The sequence below is a fragment of the Gadus chalcogrammus genome, chromosome 11, assembly GCF_026213295.1.
Source record: "Gadus chalcogrammus isolate NIFS_2021 chromosome 11, NIFS_Gcha_1.0, whole genome shotgun sequence".
In the NCBI taxonomy this organism is placed as follows: Eukaryota; Metazoa; Chordata; class Actinopteri; order Gadiformes; family Gadidae; genus Gadus; species Gadus chalcogrammus.
This window is the reverse complement of record NC_079422.1, coordinates 23,012,451-23,037,412: the sequence shown is the minus strand read 5'-3', so window position 1 is coordinate 23,037,412 and position 24,962 is coordinate 23,012,451. Positions and strand designations below refer to the sequence as shown.

The following is a 24,962-nucleotide window of genomic DNA, read 5'->3' as shown; positions in this document are numbered from 1 at the left end:
ATGCCCTCTAGTTGTAGTGTCTGGTGTGGCCACCAGAGGGGGCAGTTGGGAGAAGCACGGTGGTGGTGGTGGTCAGATAAGAACCCAGGCTCTCAAGTTCTTCCCCTCAAGTAAGTAGCTATTTTCCCATTCCTCACTGGACTTCTAGATACAGCAGATAATGGAAGGTGGGGGGGCGCCACTTGTTTGAGCACTCGGAGGGTAAACGTCCGTCAACTGATTTAGTTGACATGGGTGGGCTGGCTGGCTGACTGGAAGACTGTTCAGCGCATGACCACGTGCAACATCTATTGCATACATCGGATTCAGCACTAAGCTGTGGTCTACTGCCCCCCCTCCCCCTCTCTCCCTTTTGGCTGTAGCCCACATAGACGAGCGCGCGGTGTGCAACGCCATCGCCCCGGAGAAGGACGTGGACGGCTTCCACATCGTCAACATCGGCAAGCTGTGCCTGGACCAGCGGTCCATGATCCCAGCCACCCCAGCTGCCGTCTGGGAGATCATCAGACGGGCAGGTAAACGCCCACACGTGGTGATGTCGTTTTTTTTTTTTTACATAAACGCAATACAAATTCATGCAACGATGCATCGAATGACCACGGAAATAACGTTGTTATTGGTTAAACATACTTTTTCTTATTTTCTATCGTGAATAAGTGGTCATATTTTTGGGCCAACCTTGCCCATGGCTACAGTCGCTTCGTTCTACTATGTGCAAGGGTATGATTACCGGTACACATTTAGTTTACGTTACGTTAAGTGTGTTCGTCAGAAATTTATCTGGTCCTTTTCTGTCATTGCTGCACTACAGTATATCCTCTGGAAATATGAAGGTCAAATTCCCATTATGTTGGCTCACACATGCAAGATGACAATTTCTCATAATTCCGTAATTAGGGATGCACCGAATATTCGGCCACCGAAAATGTTCGGCCGAAAATGGCCCAAAACATAATTTTCGGTTTCGGCCGAAGGAGTAAAAAGGCCGAAAACAAGACACAGAACATTTTTTTTTATTATTAAAAATAAAAAAATAAAAAAATTAATTACATTTATTTAAAGGAAAATTGTTCTTAAATTCTTGCTATAAGGTCTGCTGGAATGTTAAAAAACGTTCAGTATTAAATAAATATTTTGTATCAAATTTGTAATTGATTTTTTTAATTGAAAAGCAAGACAAAAAAGTTTATAAAGGACATTTAATTGTTTGATTTATGCAATGGTGAAAAATTAAAGCAAAATGAATGAAAAACAGCAAAAGCCACATTCGGTGTTCGGTTTCGGCTTTCGGCCAACTGTTTCAGTGTATTCAGTTTCGGTTTCAGCCAAGAATTTTCATTTCGGTGCATCGCTACCCGTAATAAACACTCGATTTATTTAAACAATTCTGACTCCCTAAACTTGGAGCCTCTGACTATACTGCTCAGTAACTGGGAACCTTGCCCTGTCCCACCATTGCTTTTCCACTAGATGGGGCTCAACCATAAACCTTTCAGCACTCACTACCTCTGCTCTAGAGGAAGTAGGGCTTTAGTGAGGGAGTCCCTCACGGCACTCTTTTATTTAATTCAAACTGTATTGTCAAGTCTTACATTCATGTAGAATCATGTTGGTGTTCATTGTTCACTCAATTGTAGCAATTCCCGAAACGCTTTCACCATTAATTCTTACGAGACAAACAAAATTCCAACCAACGAGCGTTAGAGAAATCCACCCCATCAAGAGAGCATAATTTCTCTTCATCCAGCCGACAGTGAATAGAGTAATTAGGAGGGGCGAGACATTGTGGTGCCTTACTTTGCTGCAGGCCATAGTCTGACAACCCTAATTTGACATGCCTAGAATTAAGACATAATTCAGCCAATGCTCTTTGTGACTAACATAAAGAGGGCAGTACAAATCCACCTTAATTTTTCTAGTGCATCACATTCAAATTAAACCACCTGTCCATCAACGTCTTCCTTAAAAAAACAGAAACAAATATCGGTAAACCGTGACTGTAGTAATACATTAGTTAACCATAATCAACACTATTGTTTAGCATTAGCATAGAGGTTAGGGTTAGAGTTAACCTTTATATAATGTATAAATTAATAACTTAGTTAACATGAACTCCATTAGTAAAAATGACCATTAGGAAATTGTTAATTAATGGTTGGTTAATGCTTATTAATGTATTAACTATTTTCCATGAATGTCTTATTAATGTACCTTTATTTTCCAAGTGTAAGGTATCCACACACATTGTGGGGTTATACTATACATGTACGGGAAGCCTAACCCTCTCTTGGACGCAAACATCAAAATCCACCACTGCTCAGATGGAGCCTAACACTCCACACACTCCATGGCGTTACACAACAAGTGTCCGAGAGGCATAACCCTCTCCAGGACCCCGCAATCAACATCAGCAGCTTCCCAGACAGAGCTCCACACATCCACACATTCCTTGCCCCCGATGTCCCTTCGTCGGGACGTCAAAGAGTACAGTAAAAAGATATATGACTTTACAAAAAGAATGCTAACTGCGTAAGATGCAGAGTGGAACGTTCACAAACTCTTTCACTGCGACTGGCAAAAACATTTGACCACCATCTTAGTTCAGTGATCAAATCACTAGCATGCGTGTTATCCAAATAACCACCTTTACTGAGCCTCGTGTTTTCACATCACTCCAATGACTAACATTACAATGTAACATTACAAGATTACATTTAAAGCATTACAAATGACTTTATTGTGTTCATTTTCGTCATATGTTTGACAACACTTTTTGCCCGCACAGGTATAGAAACAGCGGGAAAGAATGTTGTCGTTGCCGGGCGATCCAAAAATGTCGGCATGCCCATCGCCATGTTGCTGCACACCGACCGATACCATGAACGTCCAGGCGGTAGGTGTGTGTGTGTGTGTGTGTGTGTGTGTGTGTGTGTGTGTGTGTGTGTGTGTGTGTGTGTGTGTGTGTGTGTGTGTGTGTGTGTGTGTGTGTGTGTGTGTGTGTGTGTGTGTGTGTGTGCGTGCGTGCGTGCGTGTGTGTGTGTGTGTGTGTGTGTCTATGTATGGTGGACATGAATGCGTGTGTTTGTGTGCATGTATGTGGTTTTGTGTGTATGTGTGTGTTCATGCGTTTGTGTGTGTGTGCGTGTGTGTGTGTATATGTGTTTTCGTGTGTTTGTGCGTTTGTATGCATGTGTGTGTATTTGTATGTGTGTGTGATAATGTGTCCGTTCCCTCCTGACCCAGGAATACGGTTCCAGTTAGAATGAAGGAAATCCAGTCATTTGCTCTGAATGGATGTTCCGGTTACCACACCAGGGGTGTGTGTGTGTGTGTGTGTGTGTGTGTGTGTGTGTGCATGTGTGTGCTTTGATGTTGCCCCATCGCGTTGACAATCATCTGAACCAGGATGTTAGCACAAAGATAAATTATACGATACGTCTCAGTGGCAGACGAAGGCCAATGTTTGCCCTTCTCCATTTGGTTAGGGGTGATGAGAAATAGGAAGTGCGTAAGAAGAGTTATAATCCCTTACCGCCACCACCCCCACCACCACCTCCATCCTAGCTGGCAGCACGCCTAGTTGTTTCTCCTAAGGCTCTAGGAAGAAGGAGCGGTTTAGGAGAGGTGTTTCAGGAATTTACCTCAGGGGGGGGAGTAGAAAGGTGTGTGTGTGTGTGTGTGTGTGTGTGTGTGTGTGTGTGTGTGTGTGTGTGTGTGTGTGTGTGTGTGTGTGTGTGTGTGTGTGTGTGTGTGTGTGTGTGCGTGTGTGTGTGATTGTGTGTGTGTGTGTGTCTGTGTGTGTGGAGGGTTTGTTTGCCATGGGATGCAAGTCAACAAGAATCAGTGAACAAGCAGCCGATATTGGCCCCGATGAGTTGAGGCAGCCGACTCACTTCCTCAGTTCAGGGGCGTGCTCGGACTCACAGCGGATCTCATTCCCTTCCCCGCCTTCTCCTTCGCTATCGCACCACGCACGAGGAAAGATTAAGCAAGAAAGTGTATAGTGGCGACATTGTGGGGAATATGGCAGTGTTTCCTCGACAGAGCTGTCCCAGATCATCCGCTGAGCGTAGCGTACGTAGACAACAGGAAACGTTGCTGCATTCCTGACCGAAAGCCCGTCAGCAGTGTCATCAACGCAAAGTGATGAAACAATGTTTCATCGTTTTTTGACATTTCCTTTTGACTTTTCAACCCCATTTCTAAACAGGCTTGATTGTGGCTATAACGTTGAAAATTGTTATATTTAGGTGAGCATCTGTTCGTTTTTCAATGATGCATGTTTGTATGCATTTATCAAAAATTCAATACAAAGGTTAATCGTCGAAAGTTATTAAGTTGACGAGTATTTCTTAATTAGGAGAAAAGGGGAACATGTTTCTCATATGAATGCAATACACTTCTGTACAACAGACCTATATTTTTTTAATTATTGCAATTTATCTATTATGCCGCTGCGAGAATACCATGTCTGAATATGCCCATAAAATAACATTAAGGACGCATACATTTTCTAATATAGTAACATATTATCAAAACATCAGTGCATCAGTTGTGACCAAAGTTACCCTCGCAAAGGACTGTAGAATGTGGTATAAAAAAATATTCCACAGCAAGTGTGCACAAACTCCCATCCACATTGGCATGTACTTTAGTAAAGTGTCTTGTTTCCACAGGACAGCATCCACATGCCTGTGTTAATGGGCTAGTTCTATCTAGACTGCTTGAACATTTGAACATTAATAAATGTGTTTATGAAGAACAGAGCCTCAGTGCAAACCAAATGGACAGCCCAAAAATCGGAACATGCTAATGGTGTCTGAGCAAGATATAGACATTATTCCATCTTTGATCCAAATTCAGTCACATCACTGCATACCGAATGGCAATCTGAGTATGTGAAAACCATCACCCTGCCCTTTCCGTTGCTACAAGTTGGAGTGGTTCTTCCTCTATTCAGACCTGGGTCAACAGAAACCAGACAAGTGACAACATGCTGGACAGGTAGCAAGGCCTTTGATGTTGTTGAAGATAGGGGTTACCCCGGGAATCTGACTCACTTAAACATTAGGATGCGGTCACCACCCACTTCCTCTGGTGCCCCCAGATCAACTGGAACGACAGGAAGGCCTTATAGGGGCCCATGACCTTTAATATCTCTCTCTCTCTCTTGCTCTCTTTCTCTCTCGCTTCTCTCTCGCTCTCTCGCTCTCTCTCTCTCTCCCACTTTCTCTCACTCTCTCTCACAGACAAACACACACACACACACACACACACACACACACACACACACACACACACACACACACACACACACACACACACACACACACACACACACACACACACACACACACACACACACACACAGATATACGCATGGCTTTAGGAATGTGGGATGTGGAGAGGTCATATGCTGAGACTTGCTCTCTTGCACAGAGCCCTCTTCATCTTCTCTTTCTTCCTTTTATTCTCCTTCTTCTTCTCCTTCATCCCTTCTTCTTCTTTTTCTTCTTCTCTTTCTTCCTTTCATTCTTCTTCTTCTTCTTCTTCTTCTTCTTCTTCTTCTTCTTCTTCTTCTTCTTCTTCTTCTTCTTCTTCTTCTTCTTCTTCTCTTTCTTCCTTTCATCCTTCTTCTTCTTCTTCTTCTTCTTCTTCTTCTTCTTCTTCTTCTTCTTCTTCTTCTTCTTCTTCTTCTTCTTCTTCTTCTTCTTCTCCTCTTTCTTCCTTTCATTCTTCTTCTTCTTCTTCTCCCGTAACAATCGAGTAAATTCAATTTGTTTGTTGAGTATGAGAGCAGTACAAGGAAATATGGAGAACTTATGCACGAAAACATAATTTAAATACAAGAAGAAGCAAAAAAAAGAAAATATAAGCTGAAGTAAAATAGAACTAGTGCCAACTAAGGCAGGTTGTCATCATGATGCTATCATTCAATTAACAGTTGGTTATTGCGTATGTCATTCATTACTTTTCAATCCCCCCCCCCACCCCCCCCCCCCACACACACACACACACTGTCACACACACACACACAGGTGATGCCACGGTAACCATTGCCCACAGATGTACGCCCAGGGAGCGGCTGAAGGAACTGACTGGCTTGGCCGACATCGTCATAGCAGCCGCGGGTAAATCACTCCGATGTCTCCTGAGCACCGAAACCGGCACAAACCTGCCGACTGAAGTGTTGTCGGTTGATTTAGAGCGGAGGTGTCAGTGCTGACGTAGATCCCAGATCCTCCAGCCAGCTTGGAGATGGATGTTGACGTGTGCAATGATCAATGTGAAATGCTTAATACACATTTGTAATTCAAAATAAATCACAGTCAATTATAAGTAATAACATCTACTGATAGAACAGAACTATGTGTGTTTAGGTGGTATTTAGGTGCTATATTAAGATTTAATCCCAATTAGACCCTGGTCTTTCCAGTTCCACTCCGGGATTCCATGGCTGTTTGCATGTGTGCGTGTGTGTGTGTTTATTTAGGATTAGGATAAGAATGTTGATTGGATAGGGTGCAGCTTCGGTTGTTGGTGGATGTCAGTTAGTTCATCCACTAACTGGATGAACTCCATGCTTTCTTTCTGGGATAGTTCCTAGTTTAGTATTTGCACACATTCATGTTATTTTGCACTATCTACGATGTTTTCACGTTCTTTTACATGGATTATTTTGGTAGAACTCGATTTTGTACTCTTCTTACAAAGTGTTGTTCCCAAATAAGAATAAAATGACCCCCTCCCTTCCCGTATCCCATGGTTCCTCCTGCTAGGCATCCCTGGTCTCATCACGGCAGACATGGTCAAAGACGGCGCAACGGTCATCGATGTCGGCATAAACCGTGTCCGGGACCAGAAGACGGGCAAGATGAGACTCATTGGCGATGTGGACTTTGAGGGTAAATGACGGATCATAGAATCATTCGATTCACTGAAATCACCAGAATCGTTAGAATCACTAGAATCACCAGAATTATTCCAATCATTAGAATCAGTAGAAAACACACAAATCAATCAATGTAATAATAATAATTTGACTCATTAGAATTCCTGAAATCAATAGAAAAAAGAGCATCACCAGAATCAATAGAACCAAGTCTTCTTTCTAGACTTGATTCTAGAATCACTAGAGAGAAATGAAAATGCTGAAATGTTTCATCATCACCATTTCCACCGAATTTAACATCGAGGCTCTCTGAAACCTTGGATGTGACATAATGCGACAAGTGACAATCAACCCGGAAGGAGTCATTATGTGTCCCAATCATCAATGGCTGATGAGTCATTCGCCCCAACACCAGTGTGTTGGGAATACACAATAAGCAGGTAGACACCATGTCATTTCACCAGACAACTATTACTTCTCCCCCCTCAAACCCTGTAACCGCTCTCTGGATCCTGAAATTCCAGCATAACATGTTGTCAGCCGTGCACGGGGAACAGACCCATCCCATCGTCTTTGAACCTTGCTCCTCCACCCCCTTCGCTCACTCGGCCACTAATCACTCTTGTGTTTCCGTGGCGACAGCTGTGAAGGAGAAGGCGGCCTTCATCACCCCTGTGCCGGGGGGAGTGGGGCCCATGACGGTCGCCATGCTGATGAAGAACACTGTGATGGCGGCACGCAACGCACTCACACATTGATGCGCGTGCACGCCAACACACACACACACACACACACACACACACACACACACACACACACACATAGATATGTACAGACTTAGTAGATGTATTCATACATAGATAGCTACATATACAGAAATATACATAGATTGATAGATGAATATACACATATATACATACATAGATAAATGCATGTATAGCTAGAAAGATGCATATGAATACATGCATACTTACATATACAGACACACGTGTGACGCCCCTTAGGCGGCGTCACACACACACACACACACACACACACACACAAACATCCACACAGAGTGCATACATATTATAACCCGCAAAAAAGCATGGACACGCTAGTACACAATACACACATTTATTTAAAGACACCCAAGAGCCCACAACTCCATACCTCCTGGGAATACCTCCTTACCTCCTTTGATATGTGCTTTGTTTCTATTGATAATTTCTTCTTTTATTAATTTATTGCTTTAGTTATTGAGTTATTTAATTACTTATTACGATGATCACTTTTGAGGTTTTCAATTGTTTTTCTACCAAACCGGTCACTATTTCTGGACTATTCCAGATAGACCGGCCTTGTTCAGATTCTTTGCGATTAAACAGCTTTATTTAACATGGGGCAGTCTCTGTTTCTTTTAAGGTTGCTTGTATAACGTGCACTTTTACAGTGATACCTGGAGGGACATGTGAGGGGTGTGTGTGTGTGTGTGTGTGTGTTTGTGTGTGTGTGTGTTTGTGTGTGTGTGTGTGTGTGTGTGTGTGTGTGTGTGTGTGTGTGTGTGTGTGTGTGTGTGTGTGTGTGTGTGTGTGTGTGTGTGTGTGTGTGTGCTTGCATGCATTTGTGTGTATGTGTGTGTGTGCGTACAGTACACGTGTGTGTACACACGTCACAACGGGTCTTCAATAGTAACCTTCAATAGAGTGCAAGTCCCCTTGTTAAAACTCTGATATCAATAACACTTTACTTTCAACAAGTGCACAAAACATAAGTCCAAGTATAACATTAAAACCAACCATCTTGTGTAAACCTATTACACAACCTACGGCACACATTAAAACCTGCTCCTTGCCAGCGGCCACACGCATCAGTGAAATATAGGAATGCTTCCATGCAAGTTAGCTCAGATACAGAATAAAATGGAAAGGTTCAGGTTTTGCTCTAAAACATCTGCCCCGCCCACTCATTCGTGTAGGCTTCCACTGTTGAACCTGTGTCGCTGCATGCCGCACTTGGAGGAGAACCATGAAGATGCAAATTACATGAAAAGGAGGAAGGGACGAGCGTTACTTTTTTGGGAACGATCAAAACATGATTGGCTGTTTTTATCGTTACGAAGTTTCTTATTCAGTATATAAAGCCTGGACCTGCCTTTACCAACTCTGAACACCATACACCTCCGCCTACGGAGTACCTGAGGGAGGCGGTTGAATACTTTCAAGCTACAACCACGTCACACACACACTGGAAGACAGCATGTGGACATCCGGACAAGCCCCCACAGTAAATGGTGAGATTTTGGTGATTTTGACTTGAATTGCATTTTTTTTTTTAATCTGAAAGTATTAAAAAAAAGTAGTGCATTTCAAACCTGTACTGTTTTTAAATTCCTGGTATAGTTTATGAATTGATTTAGGTGATCTCTAATCTGATCTTAACACTCTTAAAGTGAGGTCAAGTTCCATGCCTCTAAGCGTTTTCTGCCTCTGTGTGATCCCCAGCCATGGTATCCACGGTTGGAGGGTTGATCTTCCTGGCCACTGTAGGCCAGAACATCAGACTAGCGGACGGCCTCAAACACCCCACCCTCGAGCCCTCTCCATCAGACCTCATGCCAATCACGCACGCTGCAAACAGTAAGAAAGTGCCATGGGTCCTCTTCCCCTTTCTAGCCAGACAGGGGAGCTGGATTTGGAATACTCGTCGTAGATGTATATTAATTATTTAACGTGTTTTGGTTGACGTTTACTATTTTGAAGAATATTTCACGCAAACTTCCCTGGACAAAAATGTTGATTTTATCGGTTATTGGAATGAGTTTATAAAGTGTGTGTCTCTCTCTCTCTCTCTCTCTCTCTCTCTCTCTCTCTCTCTCTCTCTCTCTCTCTCTCTCTCTCTCTCTCTCTCTCTCTCTCTCTCTCTCTCTCTCTCTCTCTCTCCCTCTCTCTCTCTCTCTCTCTCTGAGCAGACAGTACGAGGGCGCCTCCTGTTCTCCGCATGCACCATGCACCGTGCAGGGAGGAGCATGCAACCTTCTGTTTTAACGAGGGCAGATGCATGTACCCACAAGACATGGAAAATCCCAGTTGCATGTAAGATACATCGCTTTCCTCACACACACATACACACACACACAACCGCACACACGTGCACGTCTGCAAGCGTAGACAGGAGATTGCACGCAAACAAACACATACACACACACACAAACACACACGCGCCCACACGCACCCGCACATTTGTGTTAATTGAAACATGGATATTAATTATCTTAGTGTGATTTGACTAATTCATTCCCGTTTTTTTGTTCCAATGGCATGTGCAGTTGCAGGGCTTCCTATGGCGGTCCGCGATGCTTGAGCCTCATGACCAAGGCCTATAATGTGACTGATTACGAGACCGTGGTGGGCATCTGCACGGCTGTCTTCTTCTTCATCCTCTTCCTCATCTTGGCCCTTTGGTGGATTCGTAAGAGGTGGGTTTGTTGTAGTGCCCATAAGTGTTTGATTAGTAGGCCCCCGTGATTGCACTCAGGGCCTCAGTTGACATTTTTTATTGCAATGACAGAATGTTATGTTTGCTCATGATTTCATATATATATTAAATACATGCTTTTATTTTTCAGATGCATCAAAAAATCCCCCCAAAAATATGCTGGACCTGAGACTGCTGTGTGATGCGTTGGTTTCGTTACATCATCTTCGTGATCATCTCGGCATCATCATCATCATCCTCATCATCATCAACCTCCCCATCATCTTTGCAATCATTATAAATCAATTGACTGTTATACTCATTGCTCTATCATCATCTCCCATATCGGGTGCATATCAGAAAATGAAAGAAATTAATTTCTGATTACATGCAAAACATTTGTGACCAAATGTGTGCCTCATTAATAAGGGTAGTACAGCATCCCAGAGAGAGAGAGAGAGAGAGAGAGAGAGAGAGAGAGAGAGAGAGAGAGAGAGAGAGAGAGAGAGAGAGAGAAAGAGAGAGAGAGAGAGAGAGGAGAGGAGAGAGGAGGGAGAGGAGAGAGAGAGAGAGAGAGAGAGAGAGAGAGAGAGAGAGAGAGAGAGAGAGAGAGTGTGAGTGAAAGACAGAGAGATAGAGGGAGGGATGGGAGGGGAGGGAAGGGGGAGGGAAGGGGGAGGGAGGGAGTCAGAAATGGACAGACAGAGAGAGATCTGATACAAGGCGCTTTGAGAAGGACTGGACGTCAAGAAAGATAAGAAGAAGGTGTATATTTTAGCAGATATTTATAACGATGTGTACATTTATTTATTACAACTTTAATTTAACCTTTTGTACGTTAATAAAAAAAAAATGGAAATATTATCTGTTCTGTGATTTCTAAAATTGCCTAGATCAGATGGAAGATGTGTAAATGCGAACAATAATCTGACTACTCTTATGCGGATTATAAAAAAAAAACGTTATGATATGCAACCTGATTTTTGACAGACGTAACAAAACATTTGAACATAGAAAATAAATTCTAAAGTCCGAAATAGTTAGTTCATAGAATTATCTTTGCTATTTATTTTTAAAAAGTTTGAGTAGTCATATGAGGAGGCAATATGTTATTATTCTTCAATGCCAATGTGTTTTTATAATCTGTTAAAGGACCTATCTTATTATGAAAGATCAAATTTCCCAAAAAGAAGATTACAACAATGTTGTTCTGTAATAGGCTACAGTATAAATCGGCGGCCAGCGCAACAAGGAGGAAGGTTTTTTCTCTTATCTTGTTCTTTCTTCCTTTATTTTATTTTTTTTTCATAAAAAGTGACATCAGACATACCACCACACCCATTCCTTTAAATTAGCTATTTGTTTATTTTTTGTCTCATCAGAAAAGCAGGCTCCTGCGAAATCCACATGTTCCACCCTTCGTGTCTGTCTGCCCTCAGTGTCACCAGACTGCTCTCTCCTTACTCACCTCCGTTGTCCCGCTCCAACCATGTACGCGATAGCCCCCATTCTCCTCTTTCTTTCAGGTAAGTGTTTAGTGTAGATACTAAAGCTCGTAAAAGTGCTTGTCTGGCGCACTTTGTTTTTATTTTAAGATGACGATGCATTTTGAAGTAGGCCTATACCTAGTCTCCTTGCATGTATTTACTGTTTTGATTTTAATGTTTGCCATTTGAGGCCTAACGTTAGCACTTTTTGCTCGATTAGCAGGCAAGTGTGTAGTTTTACGATTGGTTTCTGTGGCATGGTAGGCCTACTTTCGTTTTTTTCTTTTCGGCTAACCCTTTTACTCCACGAGTGACGTTTGTTTTATTGACCTATAGCCCTACTTTCGAGAGGTCGGTCAAATGGTGCTGTAGTCGCAATCGCTGTCCACTGACGGAGTTGTAGATAAGACGCATATCTCAAGACAATATTTATTTTTGTTGTAGGCTGGCCAGGGATATTAAAGTGAGTCAGTCATTATAAATGGCGAATAAAACAATGATTTGACGAATTGAGCAACAGCGGCTACAAGCTTAGTCAGATTTTTCATATCCTGAGACGATGACACCCAGCAACCTGCACAGAAACACCCAGCAACGAGGGAGTTTGTGTCTATCAAACCTCATGTTAGAGAATGAAAGAGAGTTAATGAAGCGAAGAAGGCGAAGAAATCAAGTTATTGGAATGGTGTGGCCTCGACACACTATATTATGTATTTTTTGAGGTGATAGCGTTCTGTCTGCACACGCCACACATTCATTCCGACTGGTACAGACACGCGGACCGGCGGGGAACAGGAACAGCAACACATCCACACCGCCAAGCTGTTTATATAAGACCCAAGGCAAAAAAAAACAGGCGAACCTGATTGAAGTAAATAAGAGGCTGATATTATGTGGAAATGTTTTTTTCTGTGGATCAGGGCTGATGCTGGTCTGGCCCTCGGCTCTCTCTGACACTGGAGCCAGAGAGCACACGGCGGGCAGTGTCTCTGCGTATAACGGTAGGGCTATGTGCCTGGGAGGTTTGGTTTTCATTTTATTCTGCTAAAAATATGCAGTCCCTGCAATAAGTATAGGCTTCTACACTATATGTGTATTACCGATTAGGACTAATCGACAAAGTTAGTTTATATGCAACTGAAAACCATATGGTGTTGGCCTAATGCAAAGAGAATTTATCCATAGGCCGGTCTACATTCAAACAAAATGGTCTGGGAAAAAAACGCAGAGGGAAGTCCGACATTACAGAAATCTTTGACATAAAATTCACCCCATGTCTAATTTCAGTGAAAGGAAATGGCGAAAATGTTAAACTGTTATACCGTTCAGAGATGGGGCAACAGCGCCGTCGTGTGGAGAGGTCGCCAATCGAGAGCTGCGGCTCCGACCACCAGAACTACTGCTTCAACCACGGCAAGTGTATGCTGCTGGTGGACATGAATGAACATCATTGCAAGTAAGTGGTGTGTGTGTGTGTGTGTGTGTGTGTGTGTGTGTGTGTGTGTGTGTGTGTGTGTGTGTGTGTGTGTGTGTGTGTGCGTGTGCGTGCGTGCGTGCGTGCGTGCGTGCGTGTGTGTGTGTGTGTGTGTGTGTGTGTGTGTGTGTGTGCGCGTGTGTGTGTGTGCGCGCGCATGTGTGCGAACATGGTGACAATCCTGCATCAAATCACAAGGCCAGCATACCCAATCTCTAAACGTCTAACGCGACTGTGTCTGTGTGTGTGTGTGTGTATGGTTGTGTGTGAACCTGTGTATGTGTGTGTGACAATGTGCGTCCCCTAGGTGTGAGAGAGGCTACTATGGCCACAGGTGTGCGCAGATGGAACTGGTCTTCCAGCCAATGAAGGAGGAGCAGTGGGTGCTTGTCGCGGTGTGTGTGGTTATGCTGCTCATAGGGCTGACGGGAGCGCTTTACTTCTTCTTCAAATGGTCAGTATTTGCCAGTGAATCACAGTCTTTTTTTAGTCCCAATCCCATTTCTACCCCTTACCCCTTCCCCTTACCCCTTCCCCTTACCCCTTACCCCTTCCCATTACCCCTTCCCCTTACCCCTTCAAAACAAGGGGGAGGGGGAAGGGGGAAGGGGTAGAAATGGGATTGGGCCTATGTGAAACCTTGGGCCACGTAATGCCAACCAATGGATATCTGGATTTTACTTGTGTTCATGTTGTATGTAATATTATACATAAAGTTGAGTTTTATTCACAGGTACAGGAGAAACAAATGCCCACTGCCAAAGAAGAGAGCGGGATACATGGGAGTGGAAAGGGCCTAGCGTGTGTGTGTGTGTGTGTGTGTGTGTGTATGTATGTGTGAGTGTGCATGAGGAAGGGCGGGCATGTGTGTGACAAATGCTTGAATGTTGAATCTTATCTGCACTTTGTAGCATTTATTTCAGCATATTGAAATACTTCTCAAAATATATTCGCGTTTCATTTTCAGGTGTCTTTTATATATATTACTTGTATTTTTCTATTTTTGATATCAAGTATTTTGCATAAACATGTGTTACAATTATAAACTTGTATTTATGATTGATAGTCATTACGCATTGAAGTGTTTCCATCTATATTCCCACGATTTCATCATTTTTGCATTTGTTTTCATTTTGAATGTTATACTAGATTATTCATGCTAATAATAATAAATACGCCTATAAACTAGAATAAAACTAAACTTTGCGCTCAGCATGATTCCTGTCCTTATTACGCAACGCTCAAATGTATCATGTTCTGAAGGACCCATGAAGAACTCCAGTCATTGTCACTTATTGGTAACTTCACTGTTTACATAGTCATTTACATCACTCGCATTAAAAAAATATTCTCCAACAACCAAATTCCTCCGTCCTTGATGAATCGGGTGCAACAATGTCAAAATGTCAGCACTGTAGCGCTGTATACTTTTGAGCGTGCGCGCGCGCACACACACACGCGCACACACACACACACACACACACACACACACACACACACACACACACACACACACACACACACACACACACACACACACACTCAAATTATTATTATCAGATAAAGGCATCTCAAGGCTTCATTCTTTTATGTAATTCTATCACATCAATGTCGTTGTCCCCATCACAGTGACGACAGCAATGTGGGTCAACAATGGAACCGGGTAGGACGCAATCGTATCGCCTAATGTTTGTTGGGATGGGAAATACACAATTTTAACGTCCTGCCAGCTTCTATTGCTCAAGGAAATTACTCAATCGTTGCGTCGTCATGTTACGTTAAAATGTCGGGTTGTGTGTTGGATGGTGTTTGGTTTGGGTAAGAAAAAAGCGAAAATAAAAAGATCGGGTCCGCTGTGAGTCACTGATCTATTCATGATATGCAGGAGGAACGTGTCGATTAAATGGGCAGTTAGTCACAAGGACCTTGTCACAGGTTAATCAGTACCAACCTGCTCAGTGTGTGTGACCTCGTTAGTGATGCCGAGTGTGTTAAGTCTCCTCCTGTCCTCTCTCCGATGCTGAACAAATTCAGTTGATTTCCTTACAGGGAATGATAGTTCCTAAGAATGATCTTTGCAATCGCTCATTAGTTTCCTGAGATCCTTTCATTTTTTAAGGGCTTCATACATTTATGTATTTAGAAGTTGTTTTATTTCATTCTTAAACTTTTTAAAAGGCTTCTACACACCAATACTTTACAATCTTAATAAATAAAATACTGAGAAGTGATTGTAAGCTTAGCCTTTAGTGCCAGACCTATGTTTCTTCTAGATTATTAAAACAATAGACCTTATTTGAATCACTCAGTGAGTAGCTAACCTTAAAATGAGAACACATTGGGAATAGAAGCAATTCAAACATTCAAACAATATTACCAATTAAAAGCAATAGATAAGTTGTCGAACAACTAAGGACAAGGTTATCTTGTAAAATCAAGAGTAAGACCAAAGTAAGGATATCAGATGTCGTTTGGTGAGGAGCAATTTTGCTAAACTTCCCTCATAATTTCATCTTAACGAAATGCAGCAGTTAAAAAGTTTTGCATTGCTAAAATAGTTTTGTTAATCCGGTCTCAGATGTATACAAACATATTGACTTGATAGCATATGTGCATAAACACATGGTCGCACATGTGCAAACTCGCACACACATACACACACGCACACACACACACGCACGCACGCACGCACGCACACACACACACACACACACACACACACACACACACACACACACACACACACACACACACACACACACACACACACACACACACACACACACACACACACACACACGCACACACACACACACACACACACACACACACAAGCCAAGCCCGGCACAGCTCTGCTATTAGCTGATGTGCAGACCGGTGGGTCCGGTGTTATTCCATTGGAAAGAGACAGTCTTCCCCACTCATGTCAGAGTTTCCACGGTCAGGGCATCCATGGACATATCAGCCAATGGCGCGTTATCCAAACATTTAATCTCTGCCTCTTTATAAACAACACATGTCCTACTGGTTTAGTCAGGGACTCTGGGGACATTTGTGGCATTCCTAGCAGGTTTTTACCATCAGATATTCAATTCTCTTAACCTTAAACTCGTAGACAAAACTAAAGCCTCACACAACGTACCCTTTCTGTAGGGTGAAGTCATCGGTGGAGTTGAAGGCTGCTGAAACTCAGGCATGGACTCACACCGACACAGTATCAACGCCTTGAGATTTCAGTGAAATACCCCAACACAAAGCATTCACAGGGTGTCATTTTCTATTTATAAGAAATAACCTCATGAGGCCCATGACATTATTTACAATCCTGAAGGCTATGTCTTGTAAAATCACAATGTAATGCCATTCATCTAAACACTGGAAAAATTACAAAGAAAAAGTACAAATCATATCCCATCTTCACAATTGATTACATTCACAGCACAATCATATATTCTTGTATTCTTTGGGTTCTACTTTTTATATTATTTCATAATCAATAGCGACAGGGTTTTAAGATTAGGGCGCTGAGTTAGGATTACAGATTTTAAATTTTATGTTTCAAATTTAGGGACCTGTATGTTAATCCTTGTTATCTACAATTGACTCTGCCATTGCATCACACCGGCCAACGGAACTATAGTTCTGTCATCATAGCCCGGAAGCAATAATAGTAAAAACAATGTATTCACCGTTTTTTTTCTGGATGAGGAACCAATTGGAATAAATTGGTTGGTTTTTGTGTTTCAGACCAAGTACCGATTACAGAACATGAGATGCCAAGTCATTGCCTAACATTTAACACACACACACACGCACGCACGCACACACACACACACACGCACACACACACACACACACACACACACACACACACACACACTCACTTATGCATACACACACCCTCCCGGAAGGCAGACAGGGCAGGCTCAAGCTGTGACTATAAAAGCATCCCATAAGCTAAGGTAGACACCACATAGCTCACCGCACTGGACTCAAGTGCACTGATCAGCACACCACTCCCAAACACACTAACACACTCACGTACACTTGACACTCCTGGGATATGAACACTCTCAACCTTGCCTTCCTCCTGTATCTTGGTAAGTCTCTGGACTTTCTTACGTGTTTGTGTGTGTGTTTGTATGTGAGTATGTTCCTTTGGTCGTGAGTGTGTGTGAGTTTGAATAGGAGTGTATGATTGAACGTGTGTGTTTTTGGGGTGTATCTGTGTGTGCGTGGGGGGGCAGGGGTTCAACCATAGTAAATACGCTGGAGAAAGATGTTTTTTAAATTATAGCGAGACAAGAAAGACCAGTCCGAGGGCTCTGCCGTTCAGGTCAGGTCGCTCACAACTGAATATCGTGTAGCTTCAGCCTGGATCAGGACGGCTGTGGTCCTAAGCCCCCCCTCCGTCTGACTGAAGGTCCTGAACCAGAATGTCTGTCAGGGTCCTGAACCAGAATGTCTGTCAGTGCCTGGATCAAACTTCCAGCTTTAGCTGGACTTCCATCGACACCAATGCATCGTCTTTTTATTTTTTTTCAGCCAAATACAAATCAGGAGCAAACTTTCATGTGTTCTTTCATGTGTTCTATGTTGGATTTTATGTTGATCATTTGAGGTTGATCTTTTCTTTTTAATTAGTCATCAAATATATACTGATAGAGTATTATATAAGTCGTGCTTATTGCCATGTCATTGTCCTTGTGTTGTCTGAACTCCCACAGATATATTAGATTACCGTTCAGCCTTTTCAGTTTAGTCTCCAGTATGCTCAGGAGATTCATTGAGAAATACGCTCAGATTCATTATCGAAAACATTTCCTCAAACCTCTCTATTGAATTTACGTCACTCAAAATCAATTTTTATATGTTTCTGTTGTTCTTGGCATGTGTGTGTGTGCGCACGTGTGTGTGTGTTTGTGTGTGTGTGTTTGCGTGGTTGTGTACAGTCTGCAGTGTTGTAGGGGCGCTGGGATCGGTGGTGACCTTCTCTCCAGGACTGCGGGCGACGGGGGCCCTGACCTCCGGGGGAGGTGTGCTGGGAGCTCCAGGGGACGGCGATGAGACCTCAGAGGAGCTCAGCGACGAGCTGTCCGGAGGAACGGACTCTGTGGGTCACCTGCCGCTGCACGGTACGCTGCCCTCAACTCACACGACCGACCGACTACCTGATCAGTGCTCAATACCATAAACGACCCAAGGCGGTTGTTTCATATTTTAAATATTGAACGTCAGACTATAATATGCTAATAAATGTGTGATTGATGCTGTGTTGCTCATCCATCTACACAATGAGCGTGACACTTGTTGACATTTTGTTTATGCTGCCAACATATCGTGGTAATAATGTGTGTGACATTTCATAATCACTCTCTACAACTTTGAAAGGGTTGGCCTGGGATTTATGGTTGGCGTGTGTAAAGGCCAAACACTGCCCTAAGTGCCTGGTTTTGGGCTGTGGCTGCGTGCTACTCGGATAAATGGACCTTGGAGTCGTTAGCATATCTACGATGACGAGCATCATAACTTTTGTATGTGGCGTAAAAAATTACAAATGAAATCATTAAATAGAATGCCAAAGACAGACTTACAAAACATAATGGTTGTATGCGTTCATTCTGAGACATGCAAATGTAAGAGACTGTAAGAAAGGGCAGACTGGGTCGAAAACATGGATGCACCTGCCTTCTCCAACAATATAGCCAAATATCTCGGTTGCTATGTACGAGATAAGACATAGCTTTTTTATGGTTCGAAGCACAGTCAAGGCTTTTATTGTATCGTAAAAAAGTTTTTAGCTGATCTTGGGGAATGTGTCGCAACGTTGTGGCAGAACAACATTTCATCTCTCATATTAACCTCATGAACTGCCGTGGTCGGTCGCCTTATTCAGTTTCACTCTCAATAAAACAAAGGGGTGAAAGTCAAAGATTCAGCAATCTTTGCCAGAGGTCACATTGGTTCATAGAGCAGGTGCATTCCCACCTGTCTCTCATGCCACAAGGCCTCTCTTAAACCCTGGGACTACGGCGGTGAATTCACCCCGGATCCTCCAGAGCCGCAAGACTCCCCGGCTCGTCTCCCTCTCCTTCCTCTCTCTCATCCCTCCTCTCTCACCGCTCCATCTTATTTCTCTCCCACCCCCCTTTTCCTCACCCTCACTCTCTCCGGCCCTTCTATCTCTGACCATTCTCTCACCAATTTCTCCCTCCCTTCTCCCTCACCCCTCCTCCCCTCTCTCTCTCTCGCCCGTTCCTTGTTCTCTCTCAGGCTTCTCTCCCATCCTTCCGTCTCTCATTCTCTTCCCCCTCACCGTTCATTGACACTGTTCTCTCCCCCCCTTCTCCCTCCCAGCCCTTTCAGAGAGGCCAGCCGGGGAGAGCAGGAGGAGGAAGGGGAACAAGAGGAGGAACAAGCACAAGGGCAAGAGAACCACCACCCCCTTGAGACCGGGGAACAGCACCCACACCGACAGCCCCTACCCCAGCAGCTACACCCCCGCCCGCAGCCTGTCCACCACGCTGGACCCCTGCACCTCCAGCCACCTGGGCTTCTGCATCCATGGCTACTGCAAGTACATGGAGGACCTGAGAGAGCCAGTGTGTGTGTGAGTACATCCGGCGCAATCTGTTGACGTTCTGACCCAGGATTTCGAAAACGGCTTTAGTTGGTCCGCCTGTCAGACTAAATAAACAAAATAATAAGTCATGCGGAAGCTGATTGTTGATTTGTCGATGAAACCACACCCTCCTTGCTGATTGGTTCCCTGCTTGCCCCCCCGTGAAGGTGCACCAGGGGCTACGACGGCCTGCGCTGTGGGATCCAGACGCTGGAGTCAAGACGGGAGAGTGACAAGAGTGGGACGGAGGTGGTGCAGATGGTGTTGGTCATCATCGCCGTGGTGCTGTCCGTTATCAGCTGCACCGCCATCTTGCTGATGACCTGCGCCCAGTGAGTCTGGAGCACACACACACACACGTCCACACGCACACACACACACACACACACACACACACACACACACACACACACACACACACACACACACACACACACACACACACACACATCCACACACACACACACACACACACACACACACGCACACACACACACACACACACACACACACACACACACACACACACACACACACACACACACACACACACACACACACACACACAGCGCCATAACCTTCTGGAGGTTCTCAGGTAATTATGGCCAACCGGTTACTCTGCGGTGCCGACCAATGAACCACCCTGAATTCCTCCTAGTTCAGTGACATCACCTCATTCACACACTCTGTGGTGCAGCATAGCAGAGAGCAGGTCATGCAGGCTTTGCCGTCGCATGGCTTATCGCTGAGGCCCAAATAATCGTCGTCATACTTTGAGGGCATACAGCGTATTGCACTATGGCAGGAGGACTTCCTTCCCCGCCCCAACAAATCCTGATACAATACCATTGGGAACCACATTAAACACTTGAGACCTTAAAACTAAAACCTGTTGGCATCCAGACACATTTACACATCACAACGAAAACAACACACCCAAACACACCCCTGTGCGCAAGTATTGCTCATGCTATTTAGAGAAGGAAAACATAATGAAAAAGTCGGGCGCCCACTTGACAGTATGAGAGCTTATCAAGTCATCTTTTTTTATATTGATTTACAGAGAACAAGCATGTGAACTGTGATCACTAAGCCAGAACCCTTTGTCTGTTAGACTGTGGTTTATTCAAATGATACTAAAACCACACCGGGAATTCCTTGCACATACCAGGGATTCCTATTCCTATTGTAGTAACCGTAATGTTCTTCCTTATTATAGCATGTCAAGTGTCAATATGTTCTCAATCAACTTGCCTGGTTAAAGGGTAGTTAAATATTCTAACCATACACCACCATTAATAGTCCAAGAACAGCATACTTTCATGTTACATAAAGCAACAATAGGATTCCAGCTTTTGGGCCGTAGCTAATTTGGTCTGGAGATTTAGGAAAAGGCCTTGTGGAAGTGGCCATTTTTGTTATTTCTTATTGTGCATACATCTAGCAGTAACCAGCCCCATGTTATTGCCTAAACTAAAGATGGACGCATGAATGCAGAGACAGATATCTTGTGAGTAGCCTACAATCATGACTTAAATAAACTTAAATATGTTGTTTTGTTTATCTATTGTAGCTACCGGACCCATAAAAACTTCATGGCTGCCTATCTTGGATCTGGAGCGGAGGTGGAGAAACTTCAGAAACCTATCGCTAACGTTATGGTGTGAGCAACATCAATGGCCGCCAGGTAGACACTCACTCAGCTTCCTCACATCTACTCTGGTTTATCATTATAATGTTTTCAATCTGAAACACGCTGTTAAATTGGTTCCTCGGGACACGGAATGTAATAGCCTATATGAGTGTATACTGAGCGTGTAAATTGTGAACATTTAGCGAAAGCCTCACAGTCTCTGTGGTTGAGTTTGACTTAATTAAATTGAAGCAGAAAACTGAATGGAAGCGGGATTTACACAACACAAGCGTCCATAGTATTTGTTTGTTCTTTTTGATGTAAAACGTACTATTTGGAGAGATGACCATGAATAGAAGGGAGCTCTTTTTGGTGTTGAGGGCTTGCTAAAAGGCTGCAGCGGGAGTTGGTTAGGGCGCGCGTGTCTCTCGCCTGCCCCTGGGGACACAATGGAACACCGCGGGGGAGAGGATGGCGTAGGCCTATTGTCGTCGGTGTTATTTTGTTAAAAGAAAGGAACGGGTTGTGTGAATTCCAGCGGAACTCCATTGGACGCTGATTAGGGAGGGATTAGGGTCCGACCGACACATGATAATAACACATGTTGGTCTGAACCGTCTCCAGGGCTGAACAATGCAACGTAACGCAAACACCTGAGACACGCGCGCCGCCTCACGCGTGCACACCACTCGCTCATCACATAGTCAGTACATGTGGTTACCCCACACAGAGCCACGTAGATGCCTGCACACGTGCGTGCGTGAACACACATTTTTAAGATTTTGAACACACACGCAGTTTTTTCCGGTCTCTCACACAGAAATGCCAACCTCCTCCAGCCGTCCAGCGAGACAATGAGGGCGTGGAGCATTCTGAACGCCTACCTTGAGCTCAGTGTGTAACCTTAGGTGCTTCCGGCTCTCTCTATCAGTTTCCTACTGCCAAATTATTACTAAGCACGAATATATAAACCTATTAGGTCTTTATAAGGGTTAAACAAATCCCTTAAACAAATATCTGGTGCATTTTCAATTCGGAAATACGTGACTCATTCCGTTTTGAATTTGATCAAGAACAATATTAGAAACAATGTTTGCTTTGGAGCTCAGACCTTTGCCCTAGTAAGTTTAATGAGCTGGCCAGATAAAGGAGAGGAATGTACAAATGAGTCATGATGGCTTGAACAACGCTCAGCTCTTTGAGGCGAGATCGCTGGTGAATCGATTTTTGCTGAATATAAGATGAGGCTGTCGCGCATATTTATTGATGATAGCGTGTCTTTCTTCAGGAATCAGAGAAGAGGACCGCTGGAGGACTACTCAACGTGCTAGCCACCAACACGCTACAAAACCCAAACACTGCCCCGAACCCCTTCAGTAGAAAGTAATTTATTTCCGTTTGACTATTTATTGGTAAAATATTTGTTTCAAAGTTTGTCGTGTTAAAGTCAATGGATGTTTCACTGGATGCTGCGCGTCTTGCGAATTCATCGTACTGTTTTGTATTAGTTTGGGTGTTATTTATTGCACTGCTGTATAGGTCAAATTGTTGTTTCACATATTTGATCTCCAATAAAGTGTTAAGTTAAAGCCTGATTGTTTAATACACACGTTGACACACCCACACTCACTCACTCACACACACACACACACACACACACACACACACACACACACACACACACACACACACACACACACACACACACACACACACACACACACACACACACACACACACACACAGCAACACTTTTTTTAATTATTGTATTATTTTCCCATGCAAACCATATATGACACAGGACACAATTATAACAACAAATAACTTTTCAGCTGTATGTAACGCAAAAACAAACACGTATCACGGGAACAGATACCTCCTCAAGATGGAGCGACAAATTGAGCATTAGTTAGGAACCTGCTTGGCCTTTATATCTGACATACCAAACATCTGGTGGCATGAACAAGATGAATGAAACATCTGGTGGCATGAGCAAGAACATGAACATGGTGAGCTATGAACATGAATAAAAGAGTAGCTGGCACCTATACCTGTAACGATGACTTGCACTAAGTGTTGATCAGCTTTGGTAAGGAAGGCTTACTAGACCTTCATCAAAGCCACAGCCTGCCTCTAAGACTGAGACCTCACACACACACACACACACGCACGCACGCACGCACGCACGCACGCACGCACGCACGCACACACACACACACACACACACACACACACACACACACACACACACACACACACACACACACACACACACTCACAGACGCACGCACGCACACACACACACACACACACACACACACACACACACACACACACACACACACACACACACACACACACACACACACACACTCACAGACGCACGCACGCACACACACACACACACACACACACACACACACACACACACACACACACACACACACACACACACACACACACACACACACACACACAGAGTGTCCATGTTTGGGTGATGTGTTTACATTCCCTTCAGTGGACGCCTCGCATAGCTGTGCAGTCGGCTCACACAAACACTGACGCGCCGCTGCCAAACACAGACATGGAGCCCCGTATAGGCCGACGCAGCTCTGGGGAGGACCGGTGACATCACCGTCATGGAAGTCACTGAAGGACGACGGCGGGAGCACTTTGGTTTGGGACCAGAAGACTCTATGGAGATGGCTGCCAGAATCCTCACAGCATCAATGGGTTGATTTTGTTGAAGGCCATTAATATACCACCATATGAATATAAAAGCGAGCTGGAAAGTTTGAGGGATATTAATGCGTAAAAAATACTAACATTCAAATACCAAATAAGGGATTGTTTGTTGAGGAATTGCTGCTTAAAAATCATCAAAATCCAATGACATAAATTGTCCCAAATTCTAAAACTAAGTAAATAGTTTGATCGGATAGGGTCCTATGGATCCATGAATGGCATGAGCTACACCTGTGTTTTACGTGTTAAAAGGGCCCATACAGAAATATTGAATTCTGAATGACTGACAATGATACAACGATTATGATTTATCCATCCAAATAACTGAGGTGTGCAATGATGTATATGGGGCGCAATCCATGTCAAATTTTAAGAGTTGAAAACAATCTCTGTTGCTAAGGCAACAACTTTTCTGAGAACAGAGTGACGTTGGAGGCTTTTTAAAGGGATAATATAGTTGAAGGTGTGTCACACACACACACACACACACACACACACACACACACACACACACACACACACACACACACACACGTCCAGACACACACACATGACACACACACACACACACACGCACGCACGCACGCACGCACGCACGCACGCACGCACGCACGCACGCACGCACGCACGCACACACACACACACACACACAC

At 43.8% G+C, this 24,962-nt stretch overlaps 4 protein-coding genes across 6 annotated transcripts in view; all 4 read left to right on the top strand.

Annotated features, from left to right (window-relative positions):
- The window catches only part of mthfd2l (methylenetetrahydrofolate dehydrogenase (NADP+ dependent) 2 like), a 14,888-nt gene extending 7,215 nt beyond the window's left edge, over nucleotides 1–7,673 (top strand). For both annotated transcript variants that reach the window (XM_056603094.1, XM_056603093.1), the window contains exons 4-8: nucleotides 363–515; nucleotides 2,786–2,893; nucleotides 6,039–6,131; nucleotides 6,780–6,905; nucleotides 7,535–7,673. In XM_056603094.1, the coding sequence (XP_056459069.1) occupies nucleotides 363–515; nucleotides 2,786–2,893; nucleotides 6,039–6,131; nucleotides 6,780–6,905; nucleotides 7,535–7,650 (596 nt within the window). In that variant the 3' untranslated portion in view covers nucleotides 7,651–7,673. The remainder of the gene's footprint in view (nucleotides 1–362; nucleotides 516–2,785; nucleotides 2,894–6,038; nucleotides 6,132–6,779; nucleotides 6,906–7,534) is intronic.
- A 1,191-nt stretch (nucleotides 7,674–8,864) lies between these two features.
- On the top strand, nucleotides 8,865–10,858 carry LOC130392463 (epigen-like). The gene is made up of 5 exons (XM_056602963.1): nucleotides 8,865–9,164; nucleotides 9,376–9,510; nucleotides 9,843–9,966; nucleotides 10,200–10,349; nucleotides 10,500–10,858. The coding sequence occupies exons 1-5, from the start codon at nucleotides 9,131–9,133 to the stop codon at nucleotides 10,549–10,551; spliced, it is 495 nt and encodes a 164-aa protein (XP_056458938.1). The 5' UTR covers nucleotides 8,865–9,130; the 3' UTR covers nucleotides 10,552–10,858.
- Nucleotides 10,859–11,036: 178 nt separating this feature from the next.
- LOC130392187 (proepiregulin-like) lies at nucleotides 11,037–14,620 on the top strand. 2 transcript variants are annotated; one of them, XM_056602642.1, is made up of 5 exons: nucleotides 11,037–11,874; nucleotides 12,756–12,836; nucleotides 13,165–13,291; nucleotides 13,617–13,763; nucleotides 14,043–14,620. In XM_056602642.1, the coding sequence occupies exons 1-5, from the start codon at nucleotides 11,838–11,840 to the stop codon at nucleotides 14,107–14,109; spliced, it is 459 nt and encodes a 152-aa protein (XP_056458617.1). In that variant the 5' UTR covers nucleotides 11,037–11,837; the 3' UTR covers nucleotides 14,110–14,620. The 2 variants fall into 2 exon arrangements, with proteins under 2 accessions (XP_056458617.1, XP_056458616.1); XM_056602641.1 differs by having other exon boundaries at nucleotides 13,123–13,291.
- A 2,676-nt stretch (nucleotides 14,621–17,296) lies between these two features.
- areg (amphiregulin) lies at nucleotides 17,297–23,154 on the top strand. Its single transcript, XM_056602602.1, has 6 exons — nucleotides 17,297–17,409; nucleotides 18,262–18,444; nucleotides 19,667–19,919; nucleotides 20,099–20,263; nucleotides 21,505–21,618; nucleotides 22,853–23,154. Exons 1-5 carry the CDS (start codon nucleotides 17,373–17,375, stop codon nucleotides 21,596–21,598), a joined length of 732 nt encoding a protein of 243 aa, XP_056458577.1. The 5' UTR covers nucleotides 17,297–17,372; the 3' UTR covers nucleotides 21,599–21,618; nucleotides 22,853–23,154.
- Nucleotides 23,155–24,962: the final 1,808 nt, after the last annotated feature.

What these genes read in the sequence shown, in the direction of transcription:
- LOC130392463 (XM_056602963.1), top strand. Translation starts at nt 9,131, where the DNA reads ATGTGGACATCCGGACAAGCCCCCACAGTAAATG. An exon ending in ACAAGCCCCCACAGTAAATG is followed by an intron (nt 9,165 to 9,375) that starts GTGAGATTTTGG and finishes TGTGATCCCCAG; the next exon opens with CCATGGTATCCACGGTTGGA. An exon ending in CTTTGGTGGATTCGTAAGAG is followed by an intron (nt 10,350 to 10,499) that starts GTGGGTTTGTTG and finishes TTTATTTTTCAG; the next exon opens with ATGCATCAAAAAATCCCCCC.
- LOC130392187 (XM_056602641.1), top strand. Translation starts at nt 11,838, where the DNA reads ATGTACGCGATAGCCCCCATTCTCCTCTTTCTTTCAG. An exon ending in CATTCTCCTCTTTCTTTCAG is followed by an intron (nt 11,875 to 12,755) that starts GTAAGTGTTTAG and finishes TCTGTGGATCAG; the next exon opens with GGCTGATGCTGGTCTGGCCC. An exon ending in CAGTGTCTCTGCGTATAACG is followed by an intron (nt 12,837 to 13,122) that starts GTAGGGCTATGT and finishes GTCTAATTTCAG; the next exon opens with TGAAAGGAAATGGCGAAAAT.
- areg (XM_056602602.1), top strand. Translation starts at nt 17,373, where the DNA reads ATGAACACTCTCAACCTTGCCTTCCTCCTGTATCTTG. An exon ending in TGCCTTCCTCCTGTATCTTG is followed by an intron (nt 17,410 to 18,261) that starts GTAAGTCTCTGG and finishes GGTTGTGTACAG; the next exon opens with TCTGCAGTGTTGTAGGGGCG. An exon ending in GGGTCACCTGCCGCTGCACG is followed by an intron (nt 18,445 to 19,666) that starts GTACGCTGCCCT and finishes TCTCCCTCCCAG; the next exon opens with CCCTTTCAGAGAGGCCAGCC.